Source organism: Corvus kubaryi, unplaced genomic scaffold (genome assembly GCF_017639235.1).
Source record: "Corvus kubaryi isolate FWS band 111438036 unplaced genomic scaffold, C.kubaryi_AGA036_p1.0 65499, whole genome shotgun sequence".
In the NCBI taxonomy this organism is placed as follows: Eukaryota; Metazoa; Chordata; class Aves; order Passeriformes; family Corvidae; genus Corvus; species Corvus kubaryi.
This window is the reverse complement of record NW_024582053.1, coordinates 198887-217359: the sequence shown is the minus strand read 5'-3', so window position 1 is coordinate 217359 and position 18473 is coordinate 198887. Positions and strand designations below refer to the sequence as shown.

The 18473-nt window shown below is 39.7% G+C and overlaps 1 protein-coding gene across 5 annotated transcripts in view; it reads left to right on the top strand.

The window, feature by feature from the left end:
* Positions 1-9494: 9494 nt before the first annotated feature.
* The window catches only part of LOC121673552 (AT-rich interactive domain-containing protein 1B-like), a 206718-nt gene continuing 197739 nt past the window's right edge, over positions 9495-18473 (top strand). For all 5 annotated transcript variants that reach the window (XM_042046924.1, XM_042046925.1, XM_042046923.1 and 2 more), the window contains exon 1: positions 9495-9603. In XM_042046924.1, the coding sequence (XP_041902858.1) occupies positions 9496-9603 (108 nt within the window). In that variant the 5' untranslated portion in view covers position 9495. The remainder of the gene's footprint in view (positions 9604-18473) is intronic.

The following is an 18473-nucleotide window of genomic DNA, read 5'->3' as shown; positions in this document are numbered from 1 at the left end:
GTAAATTGCACCTCATGGCCAGTTGCAATATAGCAGTATTCTCTTATGGCCTTTAAATTAACACACATTATTTTCCTCAGAGGTAGGGAAAATAAGTTTGTTAATATTCCTGGCCTAAAATTTACCACTGCATTTTTTTGGCTGCACGCATTTTCTTTAATAATTGAAGCTGTTCAGTATATATATATTTAGTTTTATTTTCTGTATTTTGCATTGGGATTTTGTTGTTGAGACAATGTATCATCTGAGTATTGACCAGCATATATTTCATATGCATTCATTATCCTTTCCATTGTTTCCCTTCTGCTGACACTTTTTCCTACTGTAGTAGGATTTCAAGTAGATTTTGGAGCATGCAGCTGAATTGTTACAGGGTGTTCTAGTTGTTGCAATCAGATAGGTACAACAAAGAATGAAATAGCAAATCAAAATAAATAAGATACCACTTAAAAAACAAGTTTACATGTTGACAAAACTACTTGGTGTTTATGTTGCGGGAGATAGTAGAACAACTGTTGGTCTTGGTGAGCTGTCCCTCAATAAATCAAGCTCTGGAAGAGCACAGCCTCTCTCTTTGTGTTTTCCTCATGCTTATCCCTGACTGCCAAGAAGCTATCTTCCACATGCATGTTTTTAGGTAGAAAGCTAAATAACCAGCTATAACTAGTCTGGGGTTTGGGTCTCTGCCTACAGAATTCATGAAGATTGTTCTCCTTCACCCTCACAAAAAAGGAGAGGATTATTGTTGCTTTGTTACCTAGTAATCCTTTACCAACTTTTAATGAATGTCGCTGTTTTTACATTGCTGTATTAAAGAGTCAGTGGTCCAGTGTTAGAGTTTGAAGTTTTCACCACTTCTTTCATTTGTCCACCACCTTCTTACTCCCTCCTCCTGCCACTCCCAGCACCAGCACAGTTGGGAATATTTTCTTTTGAGAAATTGTGGTTGTGGTGATGGTGGTGAAGACTTTTCTATCTCAAAAGAATAAATAAATAGTTTACTGCTTTTGATTTAAACTTTTGTATTGTTCAGTCCATTGAATTGCTTTTACTTGTGGGTGCTTGCTTTTGGAAATTACTGTTCTTTTCCCACTCCTTGGACTAAGATACTGTTCCATGTGGTGGGCTGGATTTAACAATTTTTGCACAGATACTCTGTGTCTTCACAGACTGCAGAGAAAGGGAGGATGGTAATGCAGCTAATTTTCAACTTCCAGTAGCCCCAAATGTAACACACTAACACTTTCATATACTGAAAAACAAAGTTAACCAAAACAGTAGAGACCACTTGAAAATACCTTCTTTACCAAGTTTATTACAGATATTTTTGCATCTGAGCTTCACTTCCTTCTCCTATGATTGTACTGTTGATAAAATAGTTGGTAAACCTCCTTTGAATTTTTTGTTTAAAAACTGTGATGGAGTGTTAGGGAGTAAGTTAGCAGGTGACACTGGACTGTGATACAAAAGTTGTCTGTAATATAATATAGCTTTATATATGAGGGACAGGGGTAGGAACAAACCTCTCCATAACGTTTTTTTAAAAATGTAACTCCAGTGATGTTTTGCAGCTCTTCCTCACCAATTTGCAGGTTTTCATGAGCCTTTAGATGAAGTCCTGGCTTTTACCTCGAAGCACAGACACAGACGTGCCGCTAAGAAAACACCAAAGTAATGTTTTCCGGTCTCCAGTGAGGAAGTCTCATCCTTGGGTACTACCTAGCTCGATTAGCCTAGAGGTAGCAGCTGCTCTCGGTGCAGCTTTTCTCTTTATATTCTGTAAGCTGGCTTCAGGCTTTCAGCTCTGCTGTAAGCTGCGGGCAGTGCTCTGACCTCATTTCTGCCAGCGAGCCGTATGCTTGGGAGAGCTTCCTCGGCGGCAGCAGGCAGTCTGGGGCAGGCTGCTGCCCTCTGGGACACAGAGCCCCCCAGCTCCCTGCTTTTGCAGCAGCTGAGTTGAAAGAAATGGCAGGTTTTAAATCCTGCCCCTCTCTCACCTTTTGCTGGGTTTAGCTGTTTCTTTGGGGTGCAGAGCTGTTTCTCAGCCCAGCTTCGCATCTCGGGTCTGCTGAAGCGATGCATTCCTCCTGGAGTTTTAGGAAGGACTAGTGTGGCAGGGCAGGATGCTGGATGGCACAAAATCTGTAAGTCATCACATTAACATGGTAGTCTGTCCCAAGTGACTATAAAGAATAGGACATGCAGAACCAGCCAGGCCTCTTTTTTAAAAAACTTTTTTTTGGTTTTTTGTTTGTTCTGTTTTGTTTTAAATATAGCTTTGTCAGAGAAAAGATGGCAGGGAGAGGAAGGAGGGGGTGTAGAAAATGAAAGCGTGGTTGGACTGTCGAGCTCTGTAGGGTTTTTAAGGAAAAGTCCAAAAAGCTCTGTAAACATTGGAAAATGCATGGAAATAAAATGCTCATGTTACTTCTCATTTCCAAGTTATACTTCTCAGATTACTTCCTTGGACTCTCATCTCTTTATTTACACTGGAACTTTAAATCTCTAGAACAAAATCCTACCTTTTTTGCCTGTAAATGAAGAGCTGACAGCTGTTTATCAGGTTGTGCAGCGTGCAACAGTCACATTTTAATACAAACATCAAACTGGCCTATTTTTCTTGTGGCATGTTACTAGTATGAGAGAGGAAAATGAGAAGAAATGTCTTGTTTCTGATTAAATCCACTATTGATATGCTCTGTGATCCATGGAATGCAATAGTGGTGAAAGAGAAAAGCAAGATAAGGGTTTCTGAGAATGATTTCATCTTGGAGCTCTTCCTGCATCACTTGCTTAATGTGGCTCCTGGAGGCCATATAGACAAGACACATGTGAAAATGGACTAGAGTGTTTAGGAGGAGAGACCCTTCTGTCTTGTTAGTTGGCTCAGGTTACCTAATATATGACTAGAAGCTATGTTGTCCAAACAAAAAATCTTCCTGTAAGATGTGGGGAGGTTTTTTTGACCCTGTCTGTGCTTAAAATGTTTTCAGTGTATTCTGCAGGAAAAAGCCTTTGATAGTTAGGTATCTGACTTGCTAATAACTTCCAGAGAATTCTGATGAACTGACCCTCAACAGTATATTTGCTTACCGAAGTTAAGTATCTTTTGCATCAACTGCTGTGTAAAGTGTATTTCTTTTCTTTCCTCTCAGTCTTACGACTTAACTCAGATGTCATTTCATGATAACTGGGATCTTGAAGGGAGAAAATTATGTTACCATTGTAAATTATTTTTTTTTAGTCAGCTTAACAAAGGACATCTATGAAATAGTAAGTTTTAGAAAGAAACTGCAGATATCTTGGAAGGGACAGTATTAATAGCATTGGAGAAGATGATGAGGTGTCTTAGTGACAATGACTGGTCAGCACTTGAGGCATGCAAACTGGCAGGTTTTCCAAATGTCTCCACATACATGGTAGGATTTTTCCCTGACAAATTAGTTATGATTTCTGGATTAATTTCTCCTCTTGGAAAAGGAAGGGGCCATTTTGCTTTGGCAATTTTCTGAAGTTGTTGACTCCCTTTAGTACCTGTAAAGAAGTTGAAGACTAAAGTTAACTTGGTGAGGCAGAGTATCATCTTTGTTTCTGAGGGCATGTTCCTGCCCTGGCTTGACTGTGGGCAAATGGTAACGACCTGAAAGAGGATCAGTCACTGCTTGCCAGTCCCAATGAAGCAGCAGTTAGCAAAATAGTGTCAGCTATCTCAGAGGGAGATGCCAGCCTGCTGGTTGCCATTCTTTGGGACAGCTGCTTTCCTTGTCTCCATTCAGGTTTCCATGGTGGTGGTAGAGGGTTGGCTTGAAATGATTTACGTATTCTGGTTGTGAACAGGGTTTATTCAGTTCATCACGTAAACACAGACTTGCGTGTTTAAGAGGATTACCAGACTGCATTGGTAATCCACCTCCGGTGGTTAGCATGCTCTTCGTTTTGTTGGTGTAATAGGTGCTGGGACCTACAAAGCAATTTTTTTTTCTGCAATCACCTGTTCCTTCTGTGCAGCAAGAGACTTTCTTGCTGGTTTGTGCACAATGCTCTCCAGCTGCAAGATACCAATTTTCTTCAAGGCTTTTACAAGCTTTTGTTTCATTTTTCCTTCTCCATTTCTGATTCCTAAAATTCAAGACACATATATTACATGTATTTCTTCTTGACCCAAGAGCTTCTACAAGAGTCTGTCTACATCCTGTAGGACTTCTGCAGACCATCTGTCCAGGATTCAAGCAAATGTCTCTGCTCTTTTGTCCTTAGTGGATCGTTCCCCACAGGGCTGCTTGTGTGAGACTCAGTGTTGCGTGTGCCCGTGGGCATAACATTTTTTCTGAGTGCAGCCTTCCCTACAATATACCTCTAACAGGTTGGCTGTCCTTTGTTGTCAGTTTTGTGCTGCCAGAGAATATACAGCTTGGGAGGTGACATGTTAGGTATTAGGGTTGGGCTAGAAGTTGGCTGCTTAGGGATATGTCATCATTCTGGTAAGTCATTTTTGCTTTATTGTAACCTGTTAGTGCTGAAGGTGAAAACAGGGGAGATGTGTTGATACAACTTTATCTACACAAAACTAACAGATGCTTGGTTGAGTGGTAACAAGGCATGTCCTTCTAGCATAGCCCCTAACATATCGCTTGGCTTCTTTCTGTTCAGTAATATTCCTTCAGAGATGAGTAAAATAATCTTGTATTGTAGGGCTGTCCACTTCTCTTGGCTGCTCTACTGGGCCCTGACTTCCTTTCTCAAGTGGTCTGAGGCAAAAAAAAAAAAAAAAATTACATTTGCTTTCAGTTTTGCTGTTGTCACACTGCTATAGAATTTGCTGCTCCCACACTTGAAGTCTTCTTAAGATTAACTCACTGAATCAAGAACATGGGCTAAAATAGTTTTTAATGAGTTTTTTTCAGATTGAATTCTAGCATATTATTTTCAATAAATTATTTTCTTTCTATTTAACCATCATGGTACTTATCTTCCTGGGTGGTCATGTTATCACTCTGAAACTCACTGCAGTAGAAGTGGATGAAGCCTGAATGATATTTCTCACCCAGCCCTCCTTTAAATGTGGTTTTCCCTCAAACATTGATATTTTCACTATGCTTTCATTTTCCATTAAAAATAATTTAAACTATGTAATAATTAGATCTAATCATCTTCAGCAAAACTTAAAACAAATGTGCATTTCATCTACATGGTTTCAATCATTTTCGGCGCTATATTCATTCAGATTTTCAGAGAAGACATCCATGTGGCCAGGCTTGCTTGTGTTAGGCTAGCTAGAGAATGAAAGCATGACACTAATTACCATTGCATAGGAAAAAGGGAAAAAGCTGTCTGGCAGTGGCCTGCTCCAAAGTGGTTGCAGTGTAATTGACTCCTGCAAGTGTGGAGCCAGGCTCATGGCTGGCTGCTGCCAGAGAAGGGAAGTTTCCTTCCTCTCTTGCTCACCCAACCCTTCCCAAGGCCAGCTCTACTCAGTAAAGCATCATAAAGCTGAGGGGGAAGGCGTTGCTTACCTGGCAAGTTTTAAATTGCACCGTCTAACAAAGTGGTCTAATACAGACCACTAATACAAGCTAAGGGATGTGTGTCCAGCTGCAAGAATTGTGGGAAGCAGGAACAAGGAGCCTTTGACTTTATTGCAGGTCGGTACATAGGCTCACTCTGTCACTTTAAACCTCTGTGGTAGAGAAATCCCACACCAGAATTAGAGACTTTGAAAGTCTATATGATGAATACAGTAACAGAGAACAAGAGGGATGAAAATACCCCATTTCCTCCCTTACTGCTTAGACTACACAAATCTTGAGCTCCATATACCACAATTTGTGGAAAAAGCTGAAAGTGTACATAAATAGGAGGTGAATAACTAGTCCAGGCTCTGTGGATGATAAGCAATTAGTTGTTGTTATTATTATTAATTCCCAAATATAGTAACTGTTAATGGATCAATTTCTGAACAGCTTACCCAATACATAGGCTTTAGGCTCTGTCTAGTCCTTTTTTTGTCTACCTATTTTAATCATAAATGTGTTTCAAAAAGTCTAAAAGAGTCTAAATCTCAGCTATTTTGAGTATATGTTTATGACTTGCTGATTATTTGTCCTTGTGCTTTTCTAAAATTTGATGGGGGAAACCCTGACTAGTTATTTTACAACTTTGTTGACAGTTTGTGCTGTAACAGCTATGATATGATTGGGTTTGTGCCAAGTTGGGAAGTTCTGAGTGGAAACTTGTAGCCTTCTGTTTATAAAAGCCTGGATTTGTGTCTTACACACATGCTCATCTATGGTAGGAAGGATTTTCTGTGATTCATAAAAAATCATAAGCTTTGCTTTGAAATCTGATGTCAATAATGGATGAGATACTGGGAGTCAAAAAAAAACCTTGGGAATCCCAGAAGAAGATTGAGCCCCAGTATCAGTGGGGAATTCCTCAGCCATGACTGTAGCACAACACGTGGTAACATTTTCCTCTTCCCATATGTTCCCTCTGTTCAGTCCCCGATAAATCCATTCCTAGATGCTAGGAAGAAAAATGACCTTTCAAAGCTGCAAGAATTGCCAATTCCATGCATTTCCTCCGTGACAGACAATTTACCCTAATACTTCTGTCCTTACTTCTTATTTATCTCTCAAAATCTGTTGTAGCTATTCTGTAATATGCTGTATGTTAGCAAAATTTCCAAATGCAGAACTGAAGAAAGGCAGTAGGGATTTTCTCTGTTCTGTTTTTCAGTGAAAATGATACTAAGCACTACTTTGGTTATGAAGCCAACCTCTTAGTGAAATATGCTATTATTTAATCAATATGTTTAGGATATAAATGGACTGTTTTTATTGGACAATACATATGCATAAACAGATAAAATTATACACACAGTCCCATGCATATTTCATCTGGGAGATTTCCCATGCCTGCAGCTTACTGAGAGCAAACTGATTCTTTACTTCTCAAGAGCTGCTTTCCAAGTTTCTAGTGATCCAAATATCTACATGGCTTTACAGAGAGTGTAAGAAAGAGTTTGTAATCTCAGTCCCATTTGGAGTGCACAGGTGCCTGCATCATTAACAAACCAAATGTCTATGTGTTTCGAAACCTCATCTAGAACTGAGCAAATTGACTGGATTTTTCTACAGAAAGAAAGGAAAGCTCTATGAAAATGATGCATTTAAAAAGACAAAGGGTGTTGTGGGTTTTTACTGTGCTCTTCAGTGTGTGGAAAGACATTTCATACATAGTGTTCAAATACCCAGGTAAAAGTAAATTCCATTCAACCTGCAGTATTTCTCGTGAGAAAGCATGCTGTCTCTTCTCTCTCTTGCTCTGGTCTCCCTGCAAATTTCAGTAGGAAGCAAGGTTAAAATCTTGCAAACATGTGGGAAAACCCATGCTTGGTACTTTGTAAGGAAGTAATGGCTCTTGATTTTTCAAAATATAAAACATGTTTTCCTTCCCAGCAAAATCCTGGAGTGTCTGTTTGGAAAAAGGAACAATTGTGTTTCTACAATGACATCTCCTAAACGTTTATCCTTTTTCACCACTCTTGGTATAACTGTATGGTTTTTGTTGTTGTTGTTTTGACAAGTGGTTTTTATTTGGTGTAATTTTTTAAGAATTAGAAAGAACAGCATTGAACGCTGAATTGGAAGTTGAACTCTGGGGTTGCTGGGTTTATTGCGAATGCCTGTGTAGTGACAGCCCTAGCGTGCGTGAGCGTGGTGTGTGTGTGTGTGCGTGCGCATTTTTAAATAAAGAGGAAAGCAGAGGTTTGCTCATTTGTTTGCCTATTGTGAAGCTGTCCTGCACCTTTCTACTCCTTTGTACTGGGGTGAAGGCTGCTGAATGGAGGCCTTGTGCCATTTGTTGATTTTAAACCTCACTGTTAATCCACAGGAACCTGCTGGTGTGCACAGCAGGAGAGCTGTGTGACAAGTGGAAATCTGGGCGGGAGGGAGTGCGGGGGGTCACAGGGGATAATAATCATTCAGCCATCAGCCTTTGTCACCCTTAAGCTTAATTGTTACCCTCTGCTGGTAACCACATTGAAGTGCTGGCCTTTTAAGTGTTTCTTGATTTTACTTGGCACAGGCTTAGGGATAGGATCATTTATTGCTGGCTTTATATTGTATCAGGTTTGCTTGGGTTTGTTTAATTAGCCCCATTGAATTTTCTGCATCCCTTAAAATAATTTGTGAGAGTCCAAATGGGTGGAAAGGGCTGAATGGAAGTGGTACAGTTGTTAACAAATTTCCCTCTGTCAGAAGCGGGGCTAAAACTGGAGACAGAAAGCTTTCCTGCTCTGCCAACCAGCTGCCTTCTGGAGTCTGTGCATGAGCCACAGCTGTGGCTGTGGGCACCGGGCTGCCTGAGCAGCCCTGCACAGGCAGCAGCAAGGTGTTGGTGGGGTGGGGCGGAAGGCAGTTGCCCTGTCCCTCTGTGCCTTGCGGCTCCCGCCTGCTTTAGGTATGCCACAAAATCGAAAGCCTGAGGGTGGCTGAAGCAAACTGAACTGGTAGCAAACTGGGGAAGGGGAGAGGAGAGTTAAACCATTTAAAAACGAAGAAAAAGGTGAGATATCTTTTCTAGCAGGAACTGGTTCTTCAACTTTCCCTGCCAGTTATACATGCTGAAGTCAGTATTGAGCTTTCTGTTGTTTTCCCTAAAGAAGTTGGTGTAGAAGCTGCTATAGAAGCTAAAATGACACCTGAATTTAAGGCTTTGCAATGGGCAAGTATCTCTGCGTGTGAAGTGAGCTTGTGCTCAGGGGGTGGGGGATGGGCTGCAGGACAGGAGGTTGTTTCATTGCTCCCCTCACCCGGGCATGGTGGGTGTTGTGTTGGGCCATTAACTACAGCTGCTTGGGCTTGTGTAGGGAGAAAAATCCCCAGGTTACTGGTACAAGCTTTGGATCTACTCTTGATCAAATACATGTGCCCTCTAACCCTTCAGGCAGAACGTGCCTCCAGCAGATGCAGCGACTGTGCCGTGTGCTATGACCTGATGGCCAGGGTTTGAAATTTGCGCCAGTAGTACTGATGGTGAATCTAGGGTTGTTACAGGAGTGTGATTACACAGTGTGATTGCAGTCCTCTTTTCAAGTCCAGTCTTCCACCTGGCTCAGTACTTTATCAAAACTCTTGAGAATACATCTTAGAGTAGGATGAATGTTTGTGCTTACTCCTTACTCTTTTACAGTAAAATGGGGTTGTTTATTTAAGAGGTTTGGTTTTGTGTGTTTTCCCATGTTCCAGTGGTACGATTCTCTGCTGGTTGTTGGCATGCATCTCAGCTCCCAGGTTTTCTTTACAGACATCACTTGTCATAGTAGTACCTGTGTGGGCTTGATACTTGTATAAGAAAGGTTTAACTAGCAAAAACTTCTGATCAAAAAAACCATCAGCACTCAGCTGTTGTATTTTCACCCTTCTGTGATGCAGATTTAATTAAAATTACTGAGTCAGGTTAATAATTCTTTTACAACTGTTGTTGCAGGACATGTCTCAGGAAGGCTATGGAACCAGATCTCAACCCCCTATGGCCCCAGGAAAGCCTAACCATGAAGACTTGAATCTAATCCAGCAAGAAAGACCATCGAGCTTACCAGTAAGAAAATAATGTTTGTTTCAGTATTTTAAAATGAAAGCGCTTTACATACGACTTTATTGCATCTGGGATGAGCAGATGAGAAATAGTGAAAGAACAAACATTAAACAAGGTTGATGAAAAATTGTTTTTAAAAATAGGGGAACAGATAGCTTGTATATGAGTGGACTTTGCTTAGGCTTGTTCTGGTTCAGAACAGCACTATTTATGCACATGCATGGTCTGTGCTTCTGCACACGTGTATTTGCATACAGGAAAGTGATAGATTTTTTTTAACTTTAGGAATTTCATACTTGCACAAACCAGTCTTGTGAGGAGGAGGCTTTTTTCTGTGTCGTTTTTGAAATGTTTTCAGTAGATTCTGGTTTAGAATACTGTCACCAGGAGTCGTGTGTTCCGAACCCTGATCATCAGTAATGAGTTTGACATGTTAATTCTGCTGCTATGTATTAGTACACAAGCGTAGAAGCAGGAATGACAGCAGTACTTGGGCTAGGTTGATTTTTTGGTTAGGATATTATTTTGGACTAATATTTATCAGCTTTTCTGAGCTCTGTGCATTCTGCTGTGGGGGAAAAAGCACAAATTAATATACTTTGTGAAGACATTGCAGCTGCTTGCATTTTTGAAGGTCTTGTAATGGACAAAGTACTTAGCCTTGTCTCTGTGTGCCCCTTGTGGTTTGGAGATTTTCTTGTTTGTTGGTATAAACCAGCATGAATTTAAACCAACTAGAATATGTTCAGTTTAAATGATGGAAACTTCATAAACTATGTGACCTCTGGCTTGGAATAATGTATCAGAAACATGTAGGATATTTCCTGCAGTTCACTGGGTATGTATTCATTTGCAGTCGGCAGAGGGATCTCTCTGAAAGTTTACTGTATCAAGATATTGCATGTATTTGTGAAATCTGGTGGTGTGTTGTATATATTACCTCTGGCACATGGCACAATTGTAAATCCCTAAAAATAGGGCAATAAACATCTTCACAGAATTTTAAAATTATGTCTTTGGCACCTAGGAGAGTATATGTGCTACAAATTCTTTACATGACATTTGAGACATGCAAGTCTCAGGAGAAGCTATGGAAACTGGTATGAGAAAAGATATCCATTTGCTTTGAACCTAGTATTAATTTGACAGTTTTTCAGGAACCCTTTTTTAAACAGACTAATTTGTCTGAACAGTTCTCAAAAATGGATGCTGGCAGTTACCTTAAAAATAGTAGCCCCTGTGGACATTTAACTGTTTTGGCAACAACTACCTAGTTTAAAAAGCAGAGATACTACAAAAGACTTTTTATCTCCCAGTTTTTCGTGAACACTGTTTATTAGGGTTGAGAGAAGTAAAGTTATTTATCAGCTAATGTTCTGCTAATTTGCCTATGTTTTTTCTTAAACAATTGTCCTACTTTTAATCCATGCTCTGTCCTATCTCCAGCATCATGATCTTTAAGCAGAGTATTGGGTATTATCTGTGTCCCTGAGTGTTTGGTATATTTAGTAGCTCATAATTATTCTAGGTATGAGCAAGCTGGTCGTATTAACAGTGAATGTTAACCATTTTGGCCACAGAGCTTAAACTCTAAGTTGGTCCCAAATGCTGTTACTGAGACACCTAATTACTGAAAAGCTTTGATGCATAACCTGAGAGCACTTCATATACTCAAAAACACTGCTGTTTTCATATAGAGGATACTGTAATTCTGTTTTTTGGTGTTGGCGTGAGAGGTTTTTTTGTTTTGTTTCTCAAATTGAAAAACAACTGCAATTCTTTGTATGTAGCAACAAGGGGTTTTTTGATGATGCATACATTAAAAGCTTTAATATGTCTATTTAGGGTAATGGTTTAACATGGTGGTTTTTCCCTGAAGCAGGAGAGTTCTGTATTCTGTTTTAGACTGCTTATGAAAACCCTTGATCACTGTTTCTTGCTCAGTATTCCTAGTTCGCTTCATTTTGGTATACTAAATATGGCTTCTTAAGCTTGTTTTCAGGGTAATGTGGTTCTTCAGGGTAGTAGTCAGTAAGTTGTCTCTGTACAGTGAAGCTTGAAATTATAGCAGTGGTGTTAGGCTTTTAATAAAATTTAGTTATGTCTTGTTTCATGGTATTCTGGTATTTATACAATTTGCCCGTTATGTTTTTATTTCTTAAGGGCATTGTGTAAAATCACAGCAGCTATACAGCAAGCTTATACAAGTGTCGAAAAACAACAAAAGAGATGTAATACTAAATGGTGAATGGTTTTCTCTGATGTGGCTTTGAGAAAAGAATTTCCCTTTGATGGATTCGAAGAGGAGCTGGCCACTTTCTGCAGCACTGAATGCTGGCTTGTGTCACCCTTTGGGGGAGTTTTTTCAGCAGGTTTGTGTCACAGTAAGCGCAGCTAAACAGCTCAATAGTTGTTCCGTTTCCTTCACACATTGTATATAAAAGTCCTGGCATGAATGTTCCCATAAAGTTCAAAGCAGACAAATTTGTAATGTGGGTTGGTAACAAATGGCTACAAACAAAATATGGCTTTATTAGCTACTTCTAATGGCCTGTCAGATTCTATACAATGCTTGCTTTCCTTCTCCTAACTGCTCTGATATCTGGAGGGTTTGACCTGTGGGTCTCTGACCATGTGGAGTCACTGAGAGCCCAACTGAAAAGTTGTACAGAATAGTGCTCCAAGCACTTTTGTTGGGGTCACAATTAGAAGGAAATCTCAAGCCTTTGAGAAAACATGGGAGTTAGGTACTCTGTGAAGGAAAGGAAGTCATAAACAGAAACTGTTCCTTATTAGAGTGGAGGAATAAAGGGGGAGAGGCCTGAATGAAATTGTCTGGAGAACAGCTACTACAGAACATATTTATCAAGACTTAAGGGATAATAGCAAAATACACATTTTTGCTATTGTGAGAAAGCTGGAGCAGACTTACAGGAAAAGGCTTCCACAGGATCTGCAGATTCGTTGTTGCAGTAAAGGAGCTTGTGTCAGCAGTAGGCTCTGTGTGTGTGTGTATGAAGACTAATCCTTTATTTTGTCTTTAGTAAGTGCATTTGTAAATGTTCATGTTGGATTGTGTTGATAGAATGAGGAGCAGAAAACATTAATTAAATGATTTTTAGTTGCCATGAGTATTAAAGTAATTTCAGATAGGTGCTGCTGGTTTTGCTGTTACTTTGTTTTAATAACGCCCTTTTTTGCCCAGTGTCAGGTGTGCTTGTTTGAGCTATGAGGCCAAAGGGCCCACGGTTGCCAAGCTTTTGAAAGACAGGTTTCTGCTAAGGCTTTGTTGTTGCAACCTACAGGTAAAGCTCTGTGGCATCTTGAGCTGTTGTAAGCCAGGGCAGCTGCAGTCCTGCTGTGTGCCCCACTGCATGTTGTCTGTGCCATCCCGTCTCCTCCACTGTTGCTCCTGGGACTGGCCAGTGGATTTGACCTGGGGAACTGAACCGGATAAAAAATAATCTCTCTCTGTTTCTGGGTTAGTTTGTGACTGAATCACTGGGTAACTGCGTGGGCATCAGTGGCACCTAGGAAGAGGAGATAGGAATCAGTAGCTGTGATGGGAAAGGGGACAGACAGTGGGGACCACAGCAGCTTTGATTTTAGCCACATCCCAATGGACCATATGATCTTGCTGGAAGGGTTTAAGATGCTGTCATCCTGTCAGCTGAGACATGGGGGCACAGCAGATTACAGTGTTCACAGTCAGGCCCTGCAGCAGTCACAGAACCACAGACAGACAGAAGACAGTTCACTTCTTTTTGTAAGGTGAGTTTTCTGCCGGTTGCCATCCCTACACTGTTTAATGCAAGCCCATGAGTGCAAGTGCAGAGGCATGAGCATGCGTGGGTGGAGGCTGTGGACAAGGTGGGGTTGTGTTGGTCCTCACCTCCATCTGTGTAAACTGTAGGGAAATTGTGGCTTTAGTGTTATAACTTAGGTTTATCTTGTGCTTTCTGGAGGTCATGCAGTGATGAAAAGGGAAGATTGTATCTGGGATTGAGGGGATCACTATTCTGCTAGGTTGTTCAGAATTCAGAGTTTATGGATTCATTCTGTGACATCAGTTACTCACTGGGTCTTTTCACTGAGGCAGAGCAATTCCTATGCAAAACAAAATAGTAGCCAGCAGTGGAGGTAGAATGCCACTTGTATCTTGCACAGTGCTGTGACCTGACAAGGCTGGTTGTGATTCTACACGTCTGCAGTTGTATGATCTTCAGAGCTCAAAATAATACATACTGTTGCTTGAACAGATAAACTTTTTTAAGATGTCAGTTGTCTTGTTTCATTATGCTTGGTACTGAGGAAAACAGCACATCAGCAATCCCTTCCTGATTTTATTAACTGCTTCACAGTTCTGTTCTACCTCATTTTAATGAGCCTCTGAAAGATGTTTAGCATGCTGGACAGTTTTTCCTCTGGTTGACACACCTTTTTTGTTGTAGAAGGCAGCTACTAAATTAGATTTCAGGGGACCTCTGTTGGGAATTAGTAGTGAACTAAATCCAAAACTAGACATACTTGGCTCATTGAACAGCATCATTTCAGATAGATCTCAATAGGTGTAGGCTCTGAGGAAAATACATGGGATGGTTTGGGAATCCACATTCTCTGTCCCACTTCTAGAATATGAAGTAGCTTGGAAAGTCATCTCAAGCAACAGCACATCCTGAACAAATGCCTTTAATGGCTGAAGTCTTAATAGACCAGGAAAACACTTCCCAGCATTACTTGAGCATCTGTGATTAAGAGCTGGAGGTAACTCTTCTTTTCTCAGAGATTAAACTACTGGGACAAGGCACTCTGGTGACATTTATATACAGCTTAGTCCAGTAAGCCCTAATCATGATCAGGGTTGTGGGCACTACCATAATGTAAATATTAATTACCACTGTAGCCCTTCTTGTAAGAACAAACCAGTATTAAAGGAAACATAGAGCAGTGACCCTCTTTTTTTGTAGTCTTTGTTGAACTCTTTGCAGGTAAGCAAATTACAAAGTTTGATCTAACTGCTATTTTAAAAATACAGAGTATTGGTTATGATTTGAGAAAGAAGATGAAACAAATTCTAGAAATGGATTCTTTCTAATTCTTGAGAGGCAAATGCTATTGTCAGCTGATAGATGTCCGTAGTACATGATAGCAAAATCTGTCCTGAATTTGTTCATGTCTCTGCCTGAAAATATCTGTTTGGGAGTATGGCAAACCGTGAACAAGAAAGAAATGTGAGTATGTAATACTTGTGAATTAAATTCTCCACTGTTTGTACATCACGTAGGATAAAACTGGTGTGCCTCTTTCCCACTTTTCCTTTTTCTTTTATGCAACATTGTAAAATAACTGAATGATCTTGTTTTCCTTTGTTTGGGTCAAGAAATTTTCAAGCTGAAAATTGTTACTCTGTGAAAGAAGATTATTGACTCAACAAGCCTTCAATTTTCAGTGAATAACACTCCCACCCTCTAGCTTCAGGAACATGTGGTGCATGCATTCTGTTTTAAAGTACAGACTGTAATTTAAAACTGAGGCAGTTTGATGCCCCACTGAACTTTGTTTAAGCCTGGAATAAAAGGAAAAAAGCTTCAAGTTGCAAAGAAGTGACTAAGCTATCTCAAAGGTTTTTCTTAGCCATTACGTGCAGAGTTGGAAGAAGTTGCTATTTTTTCCAAGTTATTTTAATTCTGGATCAAGTGCAGTTGCTAGGTTGGGTTTGTTTTTTTTTTTCTCCTTAACATTCTTTGTAATAAACCTGTAGCTAGAACCAGTTTCATACAACACATGTGTATAGAGATATCAAGTATACGTATTTCTGTGTGTTTCTGAGGTGCAAAACATGCTCTGTAGTTGCTGCAGGTGCACATCCAGATTCTGTATGTGACCTCCCATCTGTGTCAGTCAGAATAGTGGGTCAAAACCAGTGTGAGCCACTGCAGCACCACTGACATTGGTGATGTTACCAGGGGAGGGAACTTTGTGTGCCCACATCCTAGCCCACATTTTACATTTAACTTCAGTTAAACCAGGACTTCAGGTAGGGTGGTCAGAGTAATTCATTGTCTTAGAGTCGACTTGTACATTAAGTCCCATTTTGGGGGAAAAGTACAATTAAAGTTGTGCAGAGTAGCCCTGGGAATGTGTTGTCCATGTAGGGTTAATCTGAAACACTGAAAGCAAAATTACAGATGCTCGAATTAGGTATTCTTACTACTATTATTTATAGTCTGAAGAGAAGGACCTGTTGTTATTAATTTGTGTTTTGTACTTCACAGAATTACTTGGTTTTGCTTGACAGACTGATCATATTTATTTAAAAGAACAGTTTTAGGTTGTTATTGAAGTATAAAAAGTAATTTCACTAAGTATTGTAAAAAATACTTGGCTATTCATCACCTTCTCAGCATTCAAAATACTTTACATTTACAATGTTTACAACACCCTTGTAATAACAAAATGGCTAATTTATGATCCAAGAAAATTTACAAATGCAAGAATAAATACTTAGTCTGACCTCTTGAAATTTATATGGGAAAGCTGCTAAGGGATTATAGATCCCAGTAGTGGTTAAGGTTGCAAAAACTTGTAGTTAAATAGGCCAATGTTGTTCTAAGTGGAATAGTAAAGTATCAGTAGCTTTTTTCCTGCACTGTTTTTTGAAGCCATCAGGAGTTGCATTATATACCTCCAAATACTAGAACAGTATTGGTGTTGATTCAGAAATTAAAGAAATTAGATTTAATTTGGGTGCTCGAAGTATTTTATTTTTTATTTGCTTACCACCCCCTGCCTCATATTGATCCTTTCCAAAGAGGCTGCTGCCCTCCTAGCTAGGGTGACTGAAGTGCACTTGTGGTAGCCCCTGAACCACCAAATCTTGCAGCTTGGAATGAGAGGCAAGCTAAAAGCTCCCAAGGTTACTTTAATATGCAAGGCCATAAACTGTAGTAGCACAGGTGCCTCTGCATGCATGGCTCAGATGTACCTGCTGCAGGGGCAGTAACTGCACTAGCTGTCCTTTTAATCTGCCTGAATTTCCAAGTCAGTGCCTTAGATTCTGCATTTGGGAATCTGTCTCTAAAGTGGTAGGGATTTCTTTAATTTGTAGATCAATTTTTATTGTTTGAACATTTTACATAATGTGTGTACACACATGTATAGTGTATAAAAACACACATGTCTTACCTGCTTGGTTGTTTGTAAATTTTGAGTTCATAGCATACTATCAATTCCAAAGCTTAATGTAGTCACTGGTGCATGTCTTTGTTCATGCCTGTGTGAACATTGGGATTACAACGCGGAAAGTAAGACAAAGGAGTATTACTCACTTGAATACCATTTCAGGAAGTACCTGAGACACTGTAAATGTTTTTTCTTTATTTTTACCACAAGTCTTCTTGTAAGATTGGATTTTTTTTTTCAAATAACTCCTTTGCTTGTCCAACCGTTGTGAAGTATGACCTCAGCTTCATAACCTTGGCTAAACACGGTAACTCACTCTGACCAGCAACATCTGAAGCCTAGCAGTAGATGCATTTTCTTTTTCTTCCTCCTTCCATTCCTGTTTGCTGGGAACATGTTGGTTTCTGGTGCTATTGTTCCTGCTTTCATGTTTAAAAAAAAAAACGTTACTAGTCTTTGATGTGACACTGACTCCTAAGTGGTCCTGGACAGCTGCTGTTTCTGTGTGAGCAGATGTTTGTGCAGTCACGGTCAATAGTGTTAAGATTAGGCCAGGTTTCACAGTACTTTGTCTGATTGTTTATGGTATGTCCATAATTGCTGGGGATTCTAGGTGCCATCACAGTGCAAATGGGAAGTGTTTGTAATGTACTCTTTGTTTCATAGTACTGTGTTGGAATCACGATAAATTCAATCCTGTACTGTGAGACCATTCACGTTTCAGTAGTGTTCTTTTGTTGTTGGTTGTTTGTTGGGGTTTTTTTGAGGTTTGAAACAGGTTTTTAAATGTTCTTTAAATGTGTTTTCTTTAAACCTAATATCTTGTACTACTTAAGCCTCTGAAACCTTCCTTTCTTTGCTGGAGCCATACATCTCAGATTCACTATGAATCTTCTCTTGAAGACAGTGATATGTGGTGACTTCTTATACAATCTGTGCTATATTGTGCTATATGTGAGAAATGCTTCTGAAGTGTGTTTCATGTAGATAAGTTTCCATTATCAATTTACCTTTAAAAACATAAATACACACAGACACACACAAGCAGAAGGGGCGTCTGCATTTGTCTTTGGAAGGCATTTACATTTTAACCCGCTGCGTCAGTTTTCTTTTAAGGCCATGCAGATTATTCTGTGCCATTGTTTCCCACTCAATTCCAAACACAGTTCTGCTTCTACAGGACTTTGTAAAGATGGTCCTGTTTGAAACAGCAGTGTAATTTTGGAGGATGAAGCATCATAGAGTGTTGAAATTAAGATAGAAAAGCTGATAATGCCAGGAAAAGGCTACTTTCAGTTCCCAGTCTTTAGCCTTTGATCTCTTTCCTTCCATGCATACAGTTGCAGATGACCCTTTTAATCATCTTAACCTTGTTGTGAGACTTACTGTGTTAAATAAGAATTAGGACCTGAATTTTGAGGCACATTTGAATAATTGCATTAGGATAGGGAAATATGCCATCCTGGATCATTTGTTTTACATTATAGTTAAACTGCATGAATTTGTATAGATGTGTGGTGTTGGGTTTGGTGTTTTTGTTCTGGTTTTTTCTCTTGAAGGCAGAGATTCACTGAATAGTTTATCTTCCACCTTCTGACTGAAGTTATCATTTTGGGAAGTAATGTAAAGATAAGCATACATGAGCGTCTTTGTTTATGTTTGCATGTAATAATACATTATGCATCAGTAAG